The sequence below is a fragment of the Xyrauchen texanus genome, chromosome 8, assembly GCF_025860055.1.
Source record: "Xyrauchen texanus isolate HMW12.3.18 chromosome 8, RBS_HiC_50CHRs, whole genome shotgun sequence".
Classification (NCBI taxonomy): Eukaryota; Metazoa; Chordata; class Actinopteri; order Cypriniformes; family Catostomidae; genus Xyrauchen; species Xyrauchen texanus.
This window is the reverse complement of record NC_068283.1, coordinates 3,296,887-3,319,992: the sequence shown is the minus strand read 5'-3', so window position 1 is coordinate 3,319,992 and position 23,106 is coordinate 3,296,887. Positions and strand designations below refer to the sequence as shown.

General features: G+C 42.3%; 2 protein-coding genes across 2 annotated transcripts; one reads left to right on the top strand and one right to left on the bottom strand.

Moving 5' to 3' along the window:
• Nucleotides 1–406: 406 nt before the first annotated feature.
• On the bottom strand, nt 407–10,053 carry LOC127648377 (proton channel OTOP2-like). Its single transcript, XM_052133036.1, has 6 exons — nt 9,678–10,053; nt 9,372–9,508; nt 9,223–9,281; nt 8,648–8,796; nt 7,110–7,921; nt 407–604 (listed from the first exon to the last, which is right to left on the bottom strand). The coding sequence occupies exons 1-6, from the start codon at nt 10,051–10,053 to the stop codon at nt 434–436; spliced, it is 1,704 nt and encodes a 567-aa protein (XP_051988996.1). The 3' UTR covers nt 407–433.
• Nucleotides 10,054–12,484: 2,431 nt separating this feature from the next.
• On the top strand, nt 12,485–22,943 carry LOC127648376 (pre-mRNA splicing regulator USH1G-like). Its single transcript, XM_052133034.1, has 3 exons — nt 12,485–12,747; nt 17,760–18,210; nt 19,014–22,943. The coding sequence occupies exons 1-3, from the start codon at nt 12,584–12,586 to the stop codon at nt 19,818–19,820; spliced, it is 1,422 nt and encodes a 473-aa protein (XP_051988994.1). The 5' UTR covers nt 12,485–12,583; the 3' UTR covers nt 19,821–22,943.
• Nucleotides 22,944–23,106: the final 163 nt, after the last annotated feature.

Here is a 23,106-nt window from a genome sequence, read left to right as displayed (position 1 = left end):
TTTATCCATAAGGAACAATAGCAAAAGCATAACAGCTCGCAATGAGAATGCAGTAATACGTTTGCCTATTTTACTCACTTTGGGTAAATAATGACCATAATGAGCAGAAACTGGGATTTTACAAGAACTATGAAAGGCAGAACTCTAGTGTTACTTCCAGAGTATTTCGCTGAATTGCTAACAGTCACATGCCTGAATATTTCAGAATATTGTGACGTCATTCCCATATTAAAAATTATTTCAGTTGAACATGGCCTAAGATATACACACTCACATAAACACAAATCATTGTATTATAAAATACAAATGTAGTAAAAAATTATAAATGCATCTTTTAGATGAACAAAAATATATTATATTAAAAAATATCTATATATATTATACAAAGGTGCATGCATAAAATGGTTAAACAGTTCTTAAGTGGTCAGTATGTTCATGAGGTAAGGCACACCTCAAAAAGACTGGCCACTGAGTGCATACGGTAGAAGATCCCAAACGGCATTCCAATATTCACAATGGCTACCCATATTTGTAATTCATAGACATCGGATCCAATACGGTTGTCAAACTGTGGCCGGGCTCCGAAGGCAGGCATGATCCAAAGCTGCAAAACCGAAACAATGTGGAGAATTAGAATTTGATTTTGACAACTGATTTGTGATGTGTTAATGACTTCTAGGATCTAGAAATGAGGGGATGTACACACAAGGCTGATTCGGAACACAAAAACAATAAATAAAATAATGCACAAGTTGAACTATTTTAAATTTACAGCTCCATTCAGGGGATGCATTTTAACATTAGGCTTGTTGGTAGCTACCCATGATATTAAGGTATTAGACTAACTATGTTCTAGTGCACTAATTAAAAAGTTAACTAGTTAAAAGCACTCATTTCAGTAAAGATACTTGCTCTGTCCCCATTCTTCTTCTGACTGGTTTGCCTTTTTAAAATCAACTTTGAGACTCAAAACTTTACACCCCATCTTAAAATGCATCTCTCATGGGTTAATGGACATCTCAACACTTTCACTATAGCGCATGACTTGTAAGGTGATGCATTGCAATGTTTCAGTTACATAACCAACTACGTTTACAAGATTGATCAACAAAATTTAATTGCGTGGTATCTCAACTGAAAGAGCATTACACTTGTAATGCAAAGGACCAGGGTATGAGTCCTGAAGAGCATGTGAGTCGACACATGAGCATAAAGTGTCTTAGAAGCACTACAAAATGATGTGGTTGCTTCAGCAATTGCATTTTTCATCTCACATTTGCTTTTCATGACATTATCGGTTAGGTTTAGGTTTGAAGTTTAGGTTAGAAAGGTTCTTTTTGTAAACATTTTCTAAAGTTGATAGAGCATTAATCTTAAAAACCTTCAGCCATCCTGCGTGCTACGCCATCCGGCGACGTATCCTTTTTTAGAGCAAGTTAAGTTCCTCAGCGAACTTCACAAAAGAGTATCGAGCGTGTTTTTAAAGATGCCTCGCACTTCCTGCGGCTCATGCCGCGCTCCTCTCAGCGCTGGAGACCGACACATCATCTGCGCTCTCTGCCTGGGACTGGGGCATGCAGAGCTCGCCCTCGCTGACGGCGGATGCAACCTCTGTGAGGAGCTTCCGATGTCGACCCTGTGGGCTCGACTCGAGTATGCAAAACCGAGCTGCCGCTACGCCTTCTGTTTCGCCGGCCGAAGAAGCGCCACTCCCAAAGGCTGCCGGAACTGGTTTTAGAAGTGACTTTCTCGCCGGAGCCCCTCCCTCGAAGCATCGCGTTCACCCTCCCCGCCCCGGACGCCGCAGTTGCCGCCGAGCGGCCGCGACTGCTGCCACCTCAGAGAGCGAGGCGGAGGACAAAGGCTGCTGTTCCATCATGGCTTCGGACAGCGAGGAGTGGTCACAAGCCTCCTCAACGCCCAGGAATCCAGCAGGACCGCGCCGGAGTCGGCGGGGAACTGATACGCCTCCTCACACAGGCCTTGTTTTCTTCAAAGCCGTCACCGCTGGCGCCTGCGGCCCGGCCGCCCCTTCCTGCCGGAACTCCACGCCGAGCTCTCTAAATCGTGGAACGCGCCTCTCGGCCAGGACTCGATCCCACGTCTCCACCGCCTCGCTTCAGTGGACGGCGCCGCCGAGAAGGGCTACTCTTCCATCCCCCCGGTCGAGGATTCGGTAGCAGCACACCTTTGCCCGCCCTCCGCGAGATGGCGGTCTAAACCAGTGCTCCCGTCTAAGGCCTGCAGAACTACTTCCGCCTGTGTTGGCCGCGCCTATTCCGCCGCTGGCCAAGCTGCATCTGCTCTGCATTCCATGGCCGTCTTGCAGATCCTCCAAGTGGACCTTCTTCGGGAGTGGGATGAGAGAGGCAGGCACCCAGAGGCTGTTACAGATCTAAGGAGCGCGACGGACCTCGCCCTTCGTGCCACCAAAGCTGCAGCCCAAGCTATAGGGAAGTGCATGGCCTCGCTGACTGTAACCGAGAGACACCTGTGGCTAACGCTAGCCGACATGGGAGAAACTGAGCGCTCCACGTTCCTCAACGCCGCTCTCTCCGTCCGGTCTCTTCGGTTCCGCGGTAAGTGGCATTGTTGACCGCTTTTGGAAGTCCAGAAAGCCACCCAAGCCATGAATCTCTTCCTGCCTCGCCGCGCTAGCTCCTCTGCAGGCCGCCCAGGTAACCAGCCTCCTGCACGAGCATCTTCACAGCGCCCAGCTCAACAAAGCCAGACTTCCCAGCGCCGACAGGGCGGCCGCCCCAGATCAGCGCTCAGACAGCCGCCGTAGACCACCGCCTCCAGCGGGCCTCGGCCTAAGATTGCGCTGAAACCTGAACAACCGAAGTCCTCCTAGCTTTGTTGAACAAACGACGGCTCAGTCCGCCGCGGCCGGACCACCATCAAAGCTTCGCCCGCTGTCAGTCCCCTTCTCTCAGGCTACTGCAGTGGTGAATTTAGCAGCCAACAAGCCGGTGACACTGCCCGCTTGCCTGCTCTCAAACGCCGTTTTCACGGCGACCCAAATAAATCTTGTAAAGAGCAAACATGTCTTATGTGTAGAAAATGTGCCCACAACCCTGTGTTCGCCCCTACACACAAGCATAACACATCCCGTGCCCCTATCAGAGCACGCTCTCATAAAGCGGTTACGAACCGCTCGAGCGCCAGAGTCAATGAAGGCGCCCACAAATGCGTGCGCGCGCCCATTCTCTGACCGCTCTGTCACACGACCAGCCCTATGTGTAGAACACAATCCAGTGCCCACAATCCAGTGTTCACTTCTGCACACAAGCACTGCATGTCTCGTGTCCCCACCAGAGCACGCTCACATAAAGCGGTTACGAACCGCTCGAGCGCTAGAGTCAATAAATGCGCCCACGAGTACGCGTAGCGCTACCATTCTCTGCCCGCTCTGTTACACGGCCAGCAAACATTCCTCTGTGTGTAAGTCCCGTGCCCATGACTATGCTTGCGCATCAAGTAACAGATGTGACTCTTTCCCCATTCATTCCAATCGGGAAGTCACTCACAAAACAGCCTGTTCTTGCTGTCTGCGAGCAATCATGCATAAACACACTAAACGCGCTCACACATTTTGTTCAGCTCTGTGTGCGGCAATCAGAGCGAATTGGCCATTCACCTTCTAGCGTTACGCTTCAAAGCATGGGAAGCTATTCCAGGGATATCCAAGTGGGTGTTAAGCACAATACAACAGGGCTATTTGCTACAGTTCGATCGCCGCCCTCCTCGCTTCAGAGCTGCTCGAAACCACTGTGAACACGGAAGCAGCGTGCATGCTTCGTTCAGAAATAGCAAGCCTTCTGTGCAAAAGGGCCATAGAGAAAGTGCCACCCTCTCTGAGCGAAGTCGGGCTTTACAGCCGTTATTTTCTTGTTCCCAAGAAAGACGGCGGCCTCAGACCCATATTAGATCTCAGGGTTTTGAACAAGGTGCTTGCAAAAAGACCGCTCAAAATGCTTACAATCAGGAAACTCCTCGCGCATGTGCGCCAGGGGACTGGTTTATTTCTCTCGATCTGAAAGATGCATACTTTCAGATTCAGATAAATCCCGTCACAGGCCATTCTTGAGATTCGCCGACGGCCAGGTTTATCAATACACCGTCCTTCCGCTCGGCCTGTCCTTAGCACCCCGTACTTTCACGAAGTGCATGGATGCGGCGCTCGCACCCCTGCGGAGTCAGGGTTTGTGAATTCTGAACTATTTGGACGACTGGCTGATTATGGCTCAGTCACATATGGGGCTTCTGTCTCACAGAGCAGTTCTCCTCAGTCATCTGAACAGTTTGGGTCTTGCAGTCAATTGGACCAACAGCTCACTACAGCCCAGTCAGACAATTTCCTTCCTTGGGATAGAACTAGACTCCGTGGCAATGACGGCTCAGCTTATCTACACAGCCAGCGCCGTGTTCAGCTGACTAGCCGCATCTTTTCAGATGAACAGCCTCACGCCTCTGAAGAAATTCCAGAGAGTGCTAGGTTACATGGCCTCAGCCGCAGCAGTACTTCAGCTGGGTTTACTGCACATCGCTCGCTTCAGCATTGGCTAAGCACCCGCGTCTCGCCGGGCTTGGGCCACAGGCCGCCAGACCATCAAGGTGACTCAGACCTGTATTTCAGCTCTGCAGCCTTGGACAGTGGCCGAGTGGTATCAGCGAGGAGTGACAATGGGAGCTGTATCTCGCCGAAAAGTCATCTCGACAGACGCGCCCAACACGGGTTGGAGCGCGGTCTCGCGAGGGCTCTCCGGTTTTCGGCCTATGGTCAGTTCAGGAAAAGCTCCTTCACATAAATTGTCTGGAAATGATAGCGGTCGAGTACGCCGCGGCGCTTTCTCCCGGTCATTCAGGGTCACCACGCCCTGGTCCGTTCGGAGAACAGATCTGTGGTATCCTACCTAAACTGTCAGGGCGGTGTCAGATCCAGGAACCTTTTCCATCTGACGGAACGCATACTGAGTTGGTCCCAGTGCCACCTGCGCTCGCTGAGGGCGACGCACGTGCCAGGCCACCTGAACGACGGCCCGGACAGACTGTCCAGAGACAAAATTCCCCCAGGGGAATGGTCCCTGCACGCTCAAACAGTCCAGACGTTATGGCACCTATTCGGCAGAGCAGAGATCCTGATCCAGCTTACGCAGCTGTCACTGACAGCGCCGTGGCCCATCCCAGTGAGAGCAGATGTCCTCTCTCAAGCTCGCGGCACAATCTGGCATCCCCACCCAGAGCGCTGGGCGCTGCATGCGTGGGTGATCAACGACTACCCGTCGCTCTGCCAGAAGGAGTAATAAATACCATTATACACGCTAGAGCCCCTTCCACAAGAAGACTCGATGCGTCAAAATGGTCTGTGTTCTCAAAATGGTGCACCGACAGAGACCTGGACCCGCGGACATGTGGGGTGTTGTCGCTGCTCGTATTTCTACAAGAGCTGCTGGATAAGGGCAGATCCCCATCCACGCTCAAAGTGTATGTGGCAGCCGTTGCGGTGTTCGCTGAACCCCTGCACGGCCAGTCATGGGGAAAAAAACGAGCTGGTCATCCGCTTCCTTAGGGGAGCTAGAAGGATGAACCCCCGCGCTCCCATCGGTTCCTATCTGGGATCTTTCTATAGTTCTCGAAACTATGAAAGCCCCCTTTCGAACCACTTCAATCCGTGGATTTGAAATACCTTTCACTCAAAACCGCTTTTCTGACTGCCCTGTCATCAGTCAAACGTGTGGGAGACCTTCACGCGCTGTCTGTCAGCGCTGCGTGTCTTGAGTTTGGACCAAGTGACTCCAAGGTCATTTTAAAACCTAGACAAGGCTATGTTCCCAAGGTGATCGGTACTCCTTTCAGAGCACAGGTCATTTCCCTATCGGCGCTACCAGCATCCGATAGTGAACGCGACGCCAATCTCCTTTGCCCAGTCAGAGCACTGAGATTGTATACACGCGCTCCGCCGCTTTCAGACGCTCTGAGCAGCTTTTCGTTTCGCTCGAGGGCGCACCAAAGGTCTCGCGCCTCGAAACAGACACTATCTGGAAGGATAGTGGACGCTATTGCTGCTGCATATGCGTCAAAGACCTGCCATGCCCGTTGGGCATTAGGGCTCACTCCACTAGAGGCATGGCATCCTCGTGGGCATGGTCCAGCGGGATTCCCATTCACGACATATGTGTGGCAGCGGGATGGACTTCCCCTCCACATTTGTCAGATTTTACAATATGGAAGTGCCCGCTCTGCAGGCAAAACTACTAGCGGTTTAATACGCTACAGCTCCCCTGGTGAACTGCACTGATGGGACACATTCCACACAGACCGGCACCGCCGCTCTGTCGCTCCCTTCCCACTATGTGCTTATATATTACACAAACACTGACCCGCATTCTTGCCGGCCAAATCTTATTTCCCCACTCATAAGGGCTCCCCGGTTCCCCTTAATTCCCTGGGGCTCATACAGTGGATGCTTGGGGCGCACGGCGTTGACAATGGGTTCCCGTGAGCGTAAGCTAGCTTACGCAATACTGAGAGAACCTCTCGTAAGAGAACGTATCGGTTACCTAACGTAACCTCGGTTCTCTCTAGATGAGGGAACGAGTATTGCGTAGCCGGCCGTCGTTCGCGCCACGCTGCGACTTTTCGCTTCAGTCAATGAAAACCAGGGTTCCAGCCTACGAACTACGCTTATATGCACTCTAGTCACGCCCTTTTTGGCGGGCTTTGATGCAGTGAGCGCCGGACGCCTCTCATTGGATGCGAAGTTCGCCCAAGCTCGTCTATAGGCTGCAGCAGTTGCCGCGAGAGCAACCAATGAGCTCGCTAGCTAGCCCGCTCAAGGTCTGCAGCTGCCGCACTGCGTTGACAATGGATACAAAATTAAGGATAATTTTTTGGCTTCAATATCTCAGAAAAGATTAATCTTTCCCGTAGCGTAAGCTAGCTTACGCAATACTCGTTCCCTCATCTAGAGAGAACCGAGGTTACGTTAGGTAACCGATACGTTTTCTTGAGATCTGATGTACTCTTTGAGCAACAATTAAAAATATGAAGAAGAAAAAGCAAGAACGTGTTCTGTCTCATGAATGAAAATGGGGTCAGGTACTTACAATAATATTGCAGAGTAACAGGAAGGCACAAATCTCCTTCAAGAGCCTCCTTTTCCAGGACAGACGACCCTGAAGCAATGTCAAAGGGATGGACAACGTGTGAGCTGGAACAATAGAGCTGCTCCGTCTTTCTGGGTCTCTCTGCACGGCCATGACATTGGCAAAGACAGTGGCTGCATTTGTCTCCTTGAAAGGCTCCTGGTGGAGACCCTTGATGAGGAAGGCATTCTGTAGACACAACTGGACCACAGTCAGAATAGAACAGGTCAGGTTGAGGCCATTCACATATCCTTTTACCCCTGATGCCAGCACAGCAACTATAGTAAAGTAGCAGATAAGGAACTGGCCCAGAGATGCTCCCAAAAGCAGCCCCACATCCAGACTTCGCGTAGGGTTCTTCCCCGACACTTGTTCCCTCTTATCCAAATGGAAGAGGATACAACCTACTAGAGTTGCTATGGACATCAGAAGAATGGCCACTATGTTCATGATGTAATGCATTGTTAGAGCTTCCTGCCTTTTGTTTGGGTCCTCCTTGGCTATGTCCACTTCATACACCACAAACGTAGCCAGACCCGTCACCAGAATGATCATGCCAGCCACCGGACCAACCAGAATGTCCCACATGCTGAAGCGGATGTTATGGCTATGGTGCTCATCCATTTGGCGCCCAACATTCTTCCACATGACATAGGCCATGGCTGAAGCAAAGAGGCTGTACTCAATGTTAAAGGGGTAAAGGTAGTAATAGGCCTTCTCAAAGATTCCACAAGAATCATGGATGCACTGACACGCAGTGTCCTCACTTCCGACTGAAAGCAAGAGGAACAAGAAAGACAAAGAAATGCTATAAATGTGGTAAGTTGTAACAAAAAAACCTGATGTAAAATCTTCGCCTTCAACTGATATTTTAATTTAAGCTCTACAGATACCTTGAACTCTAATTTTTTCATGGCAACAGTATGACAGCTTGGGACCCTAGGATGGCCAATGGTCTTCCAGCCTGGCCAAGCTGGCAAACCCCAGCCAACAGACCAGCCTGACCAGAGTGGGAGACCAGTTAACCAACTGAGGTTGTTTTTTTCTTTCTCTTTTCTTCCCAGAATGGAACAGCTCAGTTAAGGTTGCCAAATTTTTGCCACATGAATACAGGAAAATTTTCAGAGCTTTGATATAGGACTGTTCCCAGTTTCATATTTTGCCTTTCCCTTCAAGCTTTTCACTGCCCGTTTGAGAGTGGGGGGTGTTGATCAACATGAGCATTTGTTTAGTGCCCCTCGAGTGTTTTGGTGTCCCCCTTGAGCATTTCATCATCTGGGGGGGTTCATCTACGTTTCGACCGAAATACCAAACATTCGGGCTAGGTTGGCAGTTGGCAACTCTATGCTAAATTTAACAAGAAATCGTACGTATCGACGTAATTTGGGTGGCTCAAACCAACTCTACCAAATCTACCCATAAGTATACAAGTCTCAATGGATGCTCCTATTTGATGAGAAGGCAGTAGTATCTAGTATGCTTTGACTGTTATAATGCACCTTGTAATGTGACATTGAAGCTGTGAGGTGTGTTAGAGGAACTGTTAGATGAAGTGTCGGTTGGAATCACAGTCTGATGGAGCGATTCTTCTGTCACGGCTGTCATCCACACTATGAGGTTCGTTGACAAGGTCAACATTAGTCCACATCTACAAAGAAAGTGTAAATATTACAATACATATATCTTTGCGCTATTGTTCCTTAGAAAGATACAGTAAGCTGCATCCTGTTTTCCAATCAAATCCTCAGTCTGGCTAACATTTCCTTGCACTAAATTCAAATGACCATTGCTTCCCACAGAGACATCACACAATTCCAAATCGAGTCAATGGGCTTGCGTGCACTCAAAAACGCACAATTTCCTTTAAAGTCTTAAGTCTGAAAGGGTGTGATCCTTTGCCTATATTTGTCAGACTTTCCCATCACCTTTCACATCCTTTCTAAATGCCTTGGTCTAGATATCCAAGACATTGGAAATAGATTGACTAAAACAGATAACATCCTGAGATCTCAAGTTATGTACTCAATCTGCTAAGTGTTATCTTCAGTACCACATGTTGGAAAGTTAGACTTACCGTGTGATGTTTTGCTGTAGCTGTACACAGTCTTTGGCGTGAACCCAAAGGATGTATGTCTGAAATGTGTAAGAGTGTATGTTTAAAACTGAAAACACAAGAACAAGTAGCCTAACAATATTTGAAGAGCATTCTTTATAGCAACCTACCTGGACAATGATAAACACGACTTGAACAGTAGGGAAAACTATCTTCACTGGTGACTCGCAATGTATATAACCCACATAGTAAATTATCTTGAAAATATCCATGATAACACTGCAAACGCCGAACAGAACCAGGCCACCTTACAAAAACACAAAAATATAAGTACATTATTGTATACGGTCAATGCTTTATCATATCTTACGTTTATACAGTATACGAGTACGACACAATTTTTCTTGCTTAGAACTTCTGCCATTTGCCACCAGCCAACTCTAGAAGTGGGTTTGATTGGAAGAATAAAGACTTACTTCTCAGCCAAATTGGTCCAGCATGGCTATCTTTGTAGAGAATTGCACTGCGTGCTTTAGAAGTATGGATTTTGTAGTAAACCATCCATATGGTGGTGAGCATGACAAGTAAAATGAGGAAGATCTGCAAGTGTGAAGACGAGATCTGGAAATTGCTGAAGACACTTCCGCTCACTAAGGCAATTCCCAGTATGAGAATATTCAAAGAGATGAATCCAGATAGAAGCCAACCCCAGTTGCGGACCTTCTCCACTGCTTTGACCCTGCCGTGAGCAGGTTCCAGGCTGGTCCCATTCTGTGGCATCTCTCCTTGTGTTCCCACTTGGATAGAGGATATCTGGGTCTCATTGGCTTCTAGATCTTCCTTTGTTGTCATGTTGTTTGAGACAGAGGAGCTGACCACAAGAAAACACAAGTCAATTGGCAACTGTAACTTCGATTCTCTAAATCTTAGCATCCAAACCAAAAAGGATCAGTGGACAGCTGTCAAGCAAGAGAATTAGAACTAGTCAAGCTTCTTCGACATGTATAAATACTTGAACCCGCATCAGTTTCCAACCAATCATAAGACTGTGTGTAACCCATATCTAAAGGTACCCGCATCCTCAAATCTGACTCTGCAATATTGGAAGTCTTAAAAAATGTCACCTTTGCTTGCACTGTATCACGGCCAGCAAATAGCTCCCAGTTATTGTTTACAGCGTTTGACGGGAGGGCTACCTGCACGTTTTCTGTACTCTTGTTTGATGACGATAGAAATGTATAGCATTAATCAGACACCCTTAGCTGTGAGTCATCAACAAATATTTAGCTTTTATTTTCTTCAATCATTTCTGTTTTCAAAATACTAAGCCTTAATAATTAAGCTTATATCAGATTTCAAAATCATTGTCATACTGAACCTCACCCAATGTCATTGTAAATATTTGTATTAACAGAACAATTGAATTGGGCATTGTTTGCTCATGAAGTCCTTCGTTTAACAAATTATTTTGTCTAAAGCAACCTATAGGTTAAGAAAAGCACAAGCAATTTATCATGCAAGAGCTGCAATGTTAACATTACAGCAATACAGAATTGTAAGAGTAAACCAGAGTAATACAGACCCTGGAGCAGAATTGGCTATTTAATACTATTTCTTATATATTACAGTGCATTTAGGAGACATGACATGCCTTTTTTATTTAATATTTAAGGTTAAAAGTCATATTAAGAGAAAGTGTATATCGTAGGACCTGTAATGAGTCACCATTATTTGAGTTTTACCATTTTAATCTCCTTTTTGCATCTACTAGTTCATTATAGGTAGTCTTGCAGTGTCAAATGAATTTTTCAATGTACAAATATTATACTATGTAATCTCACAATTAATATGAGGGCATAAAATCATGCATTACAGTTATAAAATAATGAGCAAAAATGCTATTTAAAATAGTTAGTAGTATAGCATGTCATAAAGAAGCAACCTAATTATTCAATCTAGGTTTAAGATAAAAAAAAAACTTACAACAGAGTAGTACAGAACAAGTGATTTTGATATGTGTCATTCAGTGTCCTTGACGTACCATGAGAAGGATCTGCTGGACATCTGTGACACATTCCACCTCATGGTGTGTATTTATTCACTCTACAACACAATAATTCACAGCAATAATACAACCTGCCAGAATAAACACACATTATTAGAACAAAATGTAAAAAAACTGACATGTAGCTTACTCTGTGCTATAAATGCATAAATCATGAAACATCAGAGCAGGTCTGTGTCATAATGACATTATGATGGGATGTGATTATATATATGTCATGTATATACTATAAATAGCCACTATAAATAACATTGATGCTATAATTAATACAGGTTGTAATGACCTGCAATTACAGATTTTTTTTTATGTGTTCTGAGAACTTTTTTAGAACAGGCCAGTTCAAGAGCGTAGACAATATAAAAATCCTGACTGTGAAACGCAATCACTGTGGCCCCCCAAAAATGTGTATTACATAATACTGAGCCATTTTTGCACTTTTAAGAAACTTGTCTTGTTGATTTTAACTGGATGAATGAAGTCAATTCACACAATTGTCCTTGAAATGTAGTTCATCACAATAACTATGAACATTTTCCACTAACGTATGTCAATAACAGATTTTTAGACAATCATTTAATTAACCTAATTCTTACAGACATGCATATGTACTTATTTTACTGGAATTGAGTTGCACATGCTGAATGTGAACTGAAATTGAAAGAAACCTTTTGGCCAAGGAAATATAATTAAATATTTTTAAACGCAATGGATTATGAGTATTCTCAATATCCTCAATTTTTTGTTCATTTGTTTGTGTTATTAACACTTAAATGTCTATGAAGTTTTATTTTACATAAATAAGTTTAAGGAACATAGATATTTGAATTATGAGCCCAAAACTTGGGATTAATTGGCATTTGATTAAGACAACTTGATTTTTACAGTAATTACAGCATTTTGGATTACAGTGTGTAAGTTTTAGGTTATTTTTAGATTGCATTTTGGCAGTGTACATTAGAAAAAATTATACAGTATAAATATGTAAACATGTTTAATGACAATACGTTTAAATGGACATGAACGTATTATCTATTTGGCCTTTTATTATGTCATTTTCTAATTTAAAAAAAAATTGTGATTGTTTAGAGAAACTTTGAATGGAAAGAAGCAAATCTCTGGTTTGCTGAACAAATTCAAATTATTATTATTATTATTTTTAATTCACTGAGGCTAAAGCCACACCCTCACGAGCGCCAACGCGAGCGATGTGTCCTTGGAAACTCCAGTGCCTGAAGTGCGCGCTCGAGCCGAACAGGGCTTCAAAGCTGATGCACAGCGCACGTGAAATAGTGATGGAGGCTGAGGTTCGAAATTACCATGAATGACAAATATCACAAGGCAGCTCGCGATGGCTACCTTGACTTGTTGAAAGAAGCGACGCGGAAGGACTTGAACGCTCCGGATGAGGATGGCATGACACCGACGCTATGGGCCGCGTACCACGGCAACCTGGACGCGCTGCGGCTGATCGCGGGAAGAGGGTAAGACCGACCGAGCGTCAGAGTTCTCATGTTTTTATCAGAAGCTTAAACCCTCACGTCTGTGTGTGCGGCATTATGCAGGAACCACCATGGAGCGTCATTGATATCGTCACACCCTAATGCTGGTATAATAACATCGAGGATTTTTTTTTCACGCGGCTGATGAGTTTATTGAGTCCATAAAGTTAATTGGGTGCGGAACGTGCTGTTCTCCACTCACCCTTGTATTTTACTTAAACCTTGCTCTCATGATGTTTATGGTGTCGTGTTATGAAACATGTCTAAGATGCACAGAGCATGTCTTTCCTGAAGTCATATTAACATGAGACTATAAAAGGTTATGGGTAATGACAGGAAAATAAATACTTTTGGGAAGTACACGTGTCCCGCGGTGTGGCTAACCTACTGCGGAAACAATATTACAGCATTTTGCTCATAATATTTACATAAATGTATCACATTATGCGTTTACTGTTTTATTACCTCAATACATGGGGATATATGTACTTATAAAAATTAATTCACACAATACATGGGGATATATGTACTTATAAAAAGTCTTAAGTCACACTGCAGAACCTTTTAAAACGAACTAGTCAAAGCAAACTGGTGATTCAAAATGCTGGAAAACTAAAAAAACTCAAATCTTGATGTTGACCAAGTCCATTAAACACTTACTTTTCAGCAGCTAAATTAATTTCAGATCAAGTGTAAAAAGCTCAGTTTGAATTCTTGCAGCATATGCATTTTAAACTTTGCATGACAGTTTGAACAATGCATGCATTTAAACTATCAAGCATGAAAAGCTAATTCTGATTGAATCTAGTATTTTCTAGTAGTAGTGGTATTTATTGTCTGTTGGGTTCTTGTGTTTTTATAGTTCAACTGGTAGACTGGCATGGCACTAATAATACCAAAGTCATGGGTTCGATTCCCAGAGAATGTGTGGACTGCTAAAAAAAAATACACGCCTTGTATGCATAGTAAGCCAATCTGGAGAATAGGGTCTGCCAAATGCATATACACAAATATATTTAAGTGACTGCAACTTCAATTTGAATTGTTATATCAGTGAGGCTGCATTAGCAATTGCACATGTGGGGCCTGGGTAGCTCAGCGAGTAAAGATGCTGACTACCACCCCGGAGTCCCAACTTCAAATTCAGGGTGTGGTGAGTGACTCCAGCCAGGTCTCCTAATTTACCAAATTGGCCCAGTTACTGGGGGGGGGGGGGGTAGAGTCACATGGGGTAACCTCCTTCTCCATTGAATGCCTTGTGGTTGCTATAATGTTGTTCTAGCTCTTGGGGGGGTGAGATGTGCGTGGATGCCATGGAGAATAGCGTGGGCCTCCACACACGTTACATATCCATGGTAACACACTCAACTGAGACTTGTCCTCCATCATCTGGATTGAGGTGAGTCACTACGCCACCATGAGGTGAATTGGGCATTCCAAATTGGGTAGAAAAGGGAAGAAAAAAAATATTATTCAATCTGAAGAGCGGTCCATTGCTACTGATAGTAGAAGGCTGATAATAGCGACACACAAATGCTTTCATCAGAGCTGACCTGGTTTCAGTTGTACAGGCCCTTTTATGCGAGCGCTTAATTGGCAAAAGTTCGGCAATGCACAGCCACACTGAATGGGCAATCGGTCTGTTAGACTGCTAAAAAATAAAAGCCACTGGCTATCGTGTGATCTCTTGCACATAAAGCAAAGCAAGCAGAGCATTTCTGCAGTTAGAGCCAACTTATGCTCATGCATACATAATGAATCCTCTAATTTGTGTGTTTATCCTCCTTAATGGTTAAGACAATGCACCAAACGGCAGTGATGGATGCCTATACCACGATTTCCCACAATAATGCACAGCGTTTGCACAAGAGGTTTCCAAGTGGCTATTAATGCATTACAGCACATGAGAACCGTGTCAGTACGCATCATGAATCATGCTATTAGAAGTTAAGAAACAGGGACAGTGCAATGATGGTAAAAGTAGTAACAACAATAAAAATAGACATTTATGGGTGTCGAGGGCCATATAGCAGTTATTTGTTACAGGAGGTTGGGAGATAGTGTATGAAATTATATAATACTCCTATTTTTGTAATTTTATAATGTACTGACAGTAATATGTCTTATTAACATATAGAATCAGTGACAGTTCATAAATCATGGTCTAAGACTGCAGTTGTACTCTGTAAATACTCTGTCTGACTGGGTTTGATAATGTGCTTCAAGAGTCTCCTAGTTTATAGGACAATACATATGTGATAAGGGTTGGCATACCAAAAATCAAGATCAGATGGGTTACTGGGTCATAATCCAAATTCTGGCTTTACCCAGTAGTGCACACAGCTCTCTTTGCTAACTGTGAAAACCTTGCAGCTTTTCTCATCCATGATGCATTACTGCAAGGCTTCACCTGTCTCTCATCAAATATTGATCGGCTCAGCCAGTGATAGTTGCACAAAACAAAAAGAAACAGCTCAGCTGTGGAAGAAATACTTTACATAGAAAATGTAGGCTATAAATATATCATATATCGAGATTTTATTTCTTCCTACATTGCATCAATAAATGAGGTCCTTCAAATATCAATATTTTCATGTAGGTATGCATTCATTTATTTCCAACAACTCAATTAATGGAGAAGCAGGTTTTCTAAATAAGCTCAAAATTGGAAAATGGCATTTCTCAGAGTTACAACTAGGAGGTTGTGTTCCAATTGTATCCAATGGTATTTAGATGCATTATGCTTTACTGTATAAAATCATGACGTCTCAATGTGTATCGTCAAAGTAGTGGCCGATACCTTTTTAGTGGAAACTTAAAAATGTGCTTCAAATGTTAACATCTAAAAAAAAGTCAAATATATATATACACTTGACGGCCAAACGTTTGGAATAATGTACAGATTCTTATTAAATAAATTTGTACTTTTATTCGCCAAAGTGGCATTCAGCTGATCACAATGTATAGTCATGACATTAATAACATGAAAAATTACTATTACAATTTTAAAAGAATGTTCAGAACTTCTTAAACTACTACAAAGCATTCTCATCAAAAAATCCTCTACGTGCAGCAATGACAGCTTTGTAGATCCTTGGCATTCTAGGTGTCAGTTTGTCCAGGTACTCAGGTGACATTTCACCCCACACTTCCTGTAGCACTTGCCATAGATGTGACTGTCTTGCCAGGCACTTCTCATGCACCTTACAGTCTAGCTGATCCCACAAAAACTCAATGGGGTTAAGATCCATAACACTCTTTTCCAATTATCTGTTGTCCAATGTCTGTGTTTCTTTGCCCACTCTAACCTTTTCTTTTTGTTTTCCTGTTTCAAAAGTGGCTTTTTCTTTGCAATTCTTCCCATAAGGCCTGCACCCCTGAATCTTCTCTTTACTGTTGTACATGAAACTGGTGTTGAGCAGGTAGAATTCAATGAAGCTGTCAGCTGAGGACATGTGAGGTGTCTATTTCTCAAACTAGAGACTCTGATGTACTTATCCTTTTTGTTTAGTTTCACATCTGGCCTTCTGCATCTCTTTCTGTCCTTGTTAGAGCCAGTTGTCCTTTGTCTTTGAAGACTGTAGTGTACACCTTTTGTATGAAATCTTCAGTTTTTTGGCAATTTCAAGCATTGTATAGCCTTCATTCCTTAAAACACTGATTGACTGATGAGTTTCTAGAGAAAGCCGTTTCTTTTTTGCCACTTTTGTCCAAATATTGACCTTAAGACATGCCAGTCTATTGCATAATGTGGCAACTCAAAAACAAACACAGAGACAATGTTAAGCTTAATTTAATGAACTAAATAGATTTCAGCTGTGTTTGATATAATGGCAAGTGATTTTCTAGTACCAAATGATCAATTTAGCATGATTACTCAAAGATAAGGTTATATTTTATCAAAAATTACCTTTGGCCGCCAGTGTTTACATTAATTTCCTATGTGCGAATAAACCTGAATGCATCGGGATACACCGATGAAAGTTATTGTCTGGTAGAAATGGCTCCTTAAGTTAATGATTGCATCATTTGACTTTTTACTGTGTAGTTTGTACAAATATGCTTCTTTCTATTAAAAAACTGGAAGCAAATGTACCATTTATACTTTTACTTTGCATATCTGTTTATAGATACTTCAACACAATCCAAACTCAAATGCTAGTGCTAGGCATTCTTTGAAATGATGACCTCATAGCTACAGTACATTGTCACTGAGAACATAATTGATTCAAAGTTTCTACACGTTTTTCTGGTGGTCACAGATTGACAAATGAAGTCTTGTAAAAATGAACATTATAATTTTTACGATGCTGACTTGCTTCTTTCTTAGTCGAGCCTATATGGTTGCATTGTGAATGCAGGAATTTAGTGTGGAAATCACCAGCACAACTCAATAATTCCTCCTAGTAAGGTGACACCCAACGAGCTACCACTTATTCAAGCAGGTGGTCAAATTGCAGATCCAGTCCTCTGGCTCAGCATTAGCACAGATGACACTGGATTACTGTCTTATATCATCCTTATCCCAAGAAGAAAACATTAAACTGGCTCAGATTTGCTTTCTGAGACTGAATGGGTTATGAAACAAACCTGTTTGTCCTAATGACATTTGATGATATGCGTCACAATTTGTTTAAGTTTCATAGAGCTATGCATTATTTACTGGCCTTCATGGATGACAAGCCAGTGCTGAAAACATAATCAAAGAATCATGGACTTGCCAGTGTGGCATCAGCTATTTTTGGGTCTTAAACAAGTGATAATGACAGCTAAGAAAAGCCTTACCCAGTTGCACCCAACACATACAAGTGTGAATTATTGCCATGTTATACTGTATATATAATATATAGCAAGTGTTAAATAACCTATAATATATAACTAAAGTGGCCCATGCTTGAAGACATGATAAGGTCACAGATTCTGGGTGATAGTTACCCAAAGGTCAAAATTTGGATGCCACACCTGATATGGATCTTTCTCGGCTCTACTTTCAGGGGGAACCCAGATAAGTGTGACATATGGGGGAACACGCCACTCCACCTGGCTGCTGCCAATGGTCATCTCAACTGCTTGTCTTTCCTTGTGTCATTTGGTGCCAATGTGTGGTGCCTGGACAACGACTACCACACGCCTCTGGACATGGCTGCTACCAAGAACCACATGGACTGCGTGCGCTACCTGGACTCTATTGCTGCCAAACAGACAGGCCTCAATCCCAAGTTAGTAAGCAAGCTGAAGGATAGAGCATTTCGCGATGCTGAACGGCGCATCAAGGAATGTGTTAAACTTCAGCAAAAGCACCGGCGGCACATGGAGCGAAAATTCCAGAGAGAGACAACGGAAGCATCAGTCTCTGATGCCGTGAGCTTCTCCAGCTATGCCAGCAGCACATTGAGTCGCAAGTTACACCACTTCAACACTGCCACTAGTGTGCCATACTCCCAGGTCAAAATGTTTTTTATTGAATTCACTAAACAGATGCGGCACTTTTGCACATGATATGTCAGAGCAAAAACCTGCATCTTGTTCGCTTACTACCCGCAATCCGGTTAACCCAGGTGCTAAATGCGCTGAAATAGCACTGCACCATTTTAAAGTTTTTTCATTGTCATTTTTACAGTACAAATATGTCTCCTTTCTTTGTAACTGTCTCCTTTCTTTTTGCTTGCAACTTAATAGTCAAGGTTATATTGCACATGAAAAGTAGGTAGTAAACATCATTTTGTTGAAAGGAGATGTGCATGTTCATGTACATTTTAATTTTTTTAATGGCAGCAGAATTTTGACATTTTTTTGGTGTAGTAAAGCACACTTTCAGACAATTCAGGTGCCTGGATTGCAGTGGTGGAGCAATGCTGTACAATCCCAGTAAAGTTTTAAATATTTTTCAATATTTAAATAGTCTTTTGCATCCTTCAAAACCTAGCACCCAAAACTGGCCTGAAAGATCTGGAATTGCGTAATACAAATTGCGTTCAGTACAAATCTTTTGGGGCTCCATTAACTGATTCCTTTAGTGTATATGGTGCTAAACCAAAGCACACTAAAATTTTGCACATACAAATAAAAATATATACAATTGGTACAGGGAATTCCCCCCTTGATGTTAAGAAACAACCCCTAGTCACTGAAACAAAGCACCTTTCAGCATTCCCAAATATTTTGTTCTTATGATATTTAACCTCAGCATTTCTGGGGCAACATTGCTGCTGCTTCATTGTAAGATTATGTTGTCTTTGTTCCTCTAGGCTACTCTTCATGCCACAGCCAGGGGTAAAACTAAGATCCAGAAGAAGCTTGATAAGAAGAAGCAAGGTGATGGGACCTTCAAGATCTATGAAGATGGCAGGAAGAGTGTTCGCGCTTTGTCTGGACTACAACTGGGTAATGATGTCATGTTCCTGAAGCAGGGGACGTATGTCCACCCCAAGGACCGGTCCCGTCGCAACATACGTGACATGTTCCCAAGTTACAATGAGGACGCTATCTCGCGTGCCATTAGTGAGCCTGACCTGCATGGACAAGATGTGGACTACTCAGAGATAAGCAACGACTCTGGTCACGACTCGCTCTTCAACCGCCCCGGCCTGGGAACCATGGTGTTCCGACGCAACTATGTGAGCAGCGGACTTTTTGGCATTGGCAGCAGAGATGAAGGCAGTCTTGTGGGCAGCGAACAGGTCAATAATGTGCACCTGCAGAGCCGGTTGCAACGCTCATCTAGTCTGGATGACGACAGCATTGGAAGTGCCCGTAGCCTGCAGGAGAGGAATGTGCAGGTGCTGCCATGGGAAGAGGTTGAGTTGGGTTTGGATGATGACGATGAGCCAGACACCAGTCCACTGGAAGTGTTTCTGGCCACACAAAGCATGAACGAGTTCATTCCTATCTTCAAAAGAGAGAAGATTGACCTGGAGGCCTTGTTGCTTTGCTCAGACAAGGACCTGAAGAGCATTCACATCCCACTGGGGCCCAGGAAGAAGATCATAGATGCATGTCAACAACGATTGGAGGCTATTGAAGACCCAGGCTGCATAGAGGACACAGAGTTGTGAATTCTGCCTTTACCTCAATTAATGGTTTACATTGAGACAAGACAGTAGAGTTGAAGAAAAAGCAACCCTTCCAATAATCAAGAGTCCATGGCAAATCTGCAACAAACTTGCAGCAAATTGTCCATTCTTGCCAAAGGTTTGCTGCAGGTTCACTGGTGAAGAGCTGCAAAAGTCTGGAAACATGTGCGGCAAATCAAAAGCTCATTTGCATGTGAAAATATTGAGTGGCAAATTTGCGGCAACTTTACAAGAACTCTAGATAAGGGAAGACTTCTGTTTGACGGAGCTGCTTTACACAACTGTGTCACCAAAATATTTGCTTGCAGTGGCAACATTGCGCCATTGTACCTTTTTTTTTTTTTTCAACATTTGGCCAATTAAACTAAAGGAAACGAAACAAATACTAGGAATAGTACACCCAAAATTGAAATTTCTCTCATTACTCATTCTCATGCCATCCCAGATGTGTATGGCTCTCTTTTTTTATGCAAAACACAAAGGTTTTTAGAAGAATACCTCTGCTCTGTAGGTCCATAAAATGCAAGCGAATGGTGATCAGCACTTTAAAGCCCCATATAGCACAGACAGTCGTAGTATGCATGTGATCTCTCCCAAAACGATCTTATCACTTTTGAAGACAGATGGATTAATTTGACTAAGTTTGTCTGTGTGTTGTGGAGCTTTAAAGGTCTGATCACCATTCACTTACATTTTATGGACCTACAGAGCTGAGATATTCTTTGTTTGTGTTTTGCAGAAGTCAAACACATCTAGGATGGCATGAGGGTGAGTAAATTATGACATATTTGTGTTAACTATCCCTTAAAATGTGATGTGTGTAAAATATTTTCTCCTATCCCAGCTGAATATGCAGAGCCTGGTGCCTTGATCCCACTGCGTAGTAAAAATTCAAATTCGCACAATTCAAACTTTATTTCTCGCAATTGCAACTTTTTAACTTGCAATTCCAAGATATTAAGTCACAATTATGTGATATAAACTCGCAAATGCGAGATAAAATGTCACCATTGTGTTATTTAAACTCGGAATTGCAAGAAAGACGCTATTGTGATTTTAAATCTTAATAAAAATTTAGATTTTTCAGAATTGCAACTTTATTTCTTGCATCTGCGCGTTTATTTTAAACAACTGTGAGTTTATATCACATAATTGCACCTTTATATCTTGCAATTGTGATTTTATCTACAATTGTGAGGTGTAAAGTTAGAATTACCCTGGCGGAGGTAATTCTATAAGTTAAAATCTATAGAGAAATCTATAAGTTAGCCATTATTAGGTTGATTCCCTGAAAATTGTTGGCTCAACCATGCTGTAAGTTTGGGGTGGGTTGTTTGTCCAACCAATCGTAGATGGGGGGGGTGTTCAGAAAGCCTGTTTGAAAACTCAGTATTTTTGCAATTCTGTTTGGTGATGCTAGTGGCACAGAAATTACACACTTCACATTCAAATCAAACCTAAAATGTTGCAGTAACAAATCTGGTATAAGGAAAGAGTCTCTTGTAATAGAGCAATAAAGCTATAAATGTTTATAGTGGACCGATGTCGGAGTAACTGAAGGACAATTGACCTACACATACAGCGGAATATGAGTAAAATTGTTTATTTAGTTCAAATTTAATGGTTACCATGTGTCATGTGGCAAACACGATGTGCTAAAATGAGGCCACACCTCATTACATGCTCTCTTAATCCAGTAATAATTCTGCCCCTATGGGGCATACGTCTCAGTGCCTGTGCTTGTGCCTGGATATTTCTAATCAAATGTTATTTAAGACATAACTTATGTATAGAATTTGATCACTTTTTTAAATAAGTAGTTCGATACACAACGCTAAATAAAAAATCTTTAACGTCCTGAATCAAAACTAGATCAATTTAATTGAAAGGCAAAAGTATATAAGATAATACGATTTATATCTTTATTTAATGTGAATTAGTCATGAATTATAATTTTTTTATAACCTATACCCCATAGGCAAATAATTATGTTGTAAGGACAAAACTCACTACAGATGTATATTTAAAACAATCGGGCAAGAAAAATAAACTTTATTCAAGATGTATTCCTTGAAAAAGGCATAACACTCAGTATGTTCAGTATGTTGTTTTATTGATTCTTTTTATTTTATTTTTAGTATTTTATCAAAGGAAGTTTTACTGAAAAACAACAAAAATACGTATTAAGAATATTATTTTTGTTGCGTATACAATTGCAGCTTTTGCTAAATGTTGGCAACTGAAACTGTTAACTAATATCTGTAATACATTTTGAATGGAAATTAAAGGTGTCTGAATTGAATGTGGCAAGAAGCAATGGAGGCTGTACATACTGTAGAATAATAGCATTTGTTTAAGCAGTCACATGTTGCACAAATGGTTTGCATGTATCTGGCCATAACTCGTTTTGTGAAATATGAGTAATTGGGTGAAATGTTGATTCATGGATGAGTTAGCTGAAACAGTGAGCTCTTTGTTGATCCTGGTGCTTTAACTCGCGGAGCGAATAACTCATTACCGCCGAGTCATTTTGTTGATCACAACAGTAGTTTCTTGTTGAACGGAAGTGTATTGTCAGTAAACAAAATGTTTCAAGCACAGGGCTGCAGTTGAACGGGTTCTTTAAAGCCCATCTGTCTTCCCTCCATATTTATTATATGTTTAATACATCGTATAATGAATACATCAACTTTATACATAAGATATTGTTTGTATGTAACTTATAAAAACAATATTTTATGATGGTGCTATTTCTGTCAAGTTTTGTGTTTGTTAGTTATTTTAATGTTAACTACTCTTTTTAATGGTTTGCTCTCATTAATAGAGTTCCACCCAGGGTTATTATTGTTTAAAAAAATATTTTAATAGTTTTCAGTCTTCTCTCTATTACTTAATATTTTCTGTGTTCAGTGTTTCCTAGTTTCAGTTTAGTTTTTCGGTATATATACTTTAAAGTTTTTGTTGGGCTGCCAAATTCACTGCATTAACTGCTATTCTTTAATTATGTTAAGCAGTGTTACATTTCCCAGATCTGTATTGTGTTTTTGTTATCTAGAGGCATTTTCATGTTCAATGAATGTGTAAATATAATGTGTATCCACACTAAGCTAATATTAATTTGTATTAATTTTTATTATACTGTATTTCTGTTTGTTTTGGAGTTATTTAGTATTCGTTTTTAATCATGTTATTGACATGTATGAAACTCTTTCTACTGACTTTCTTCGCCTCTCTTTGTACAAACGCATATAGGTAGGGGTCAGTGAAC

What these genes read in the sequence shown, in the direction of transcription:
- LOC127648377 (XM_052133036.1), bottom strand. Translation starts at nt 10,053, where the DNA reads ATGACAACAAAGGAAGATCTAGAAGCCAATGAGACCCAGATATCCTCT. An exon ending in TGGACCAATTTGGCTGAGAA is followed by an intron (nt 9,509 to 9,677) that starts GTAAGTCTTTAT and finishes TGTTTTTGTAAG; the next exon opens with GTGGCCTGGTTCTGTTCGGC. An exon ending in TGTTACTCTGCAATATTATT is followed by an intron (nt 605 to 7,109) that starts GTAAGTACCTGA and finishes TCGGTTTTGCAG; the next exon opens with CTTTGGATCATGCCTGCCTT.
- LOC127648376 (XM_052133034.1), top strand. Translation starts at nt 12,584, where the DNA reads ATGAATGACAAATATCACAAGGCAGCTCGCGATGGCTACCTTGACTTG. An exon ending in CGGCTGATCGCGGGAAGAGG is followed by an intron (nt 12,748 to 17,759) that starts GTAAGACCGACC and finishes CTCTACTTTCAG; the next exon opens with GGGGAACCCAGATAAGTGTG. An exon ending in CTAGTGTGCCATACTCCCAG is followed by an intron (nt 18,211 to 19,013) that starts GTCAAAATGTTT and finishes TTGTTCCTCTAG; the next exon opens with GCTACTCTTCATGCCACAGC.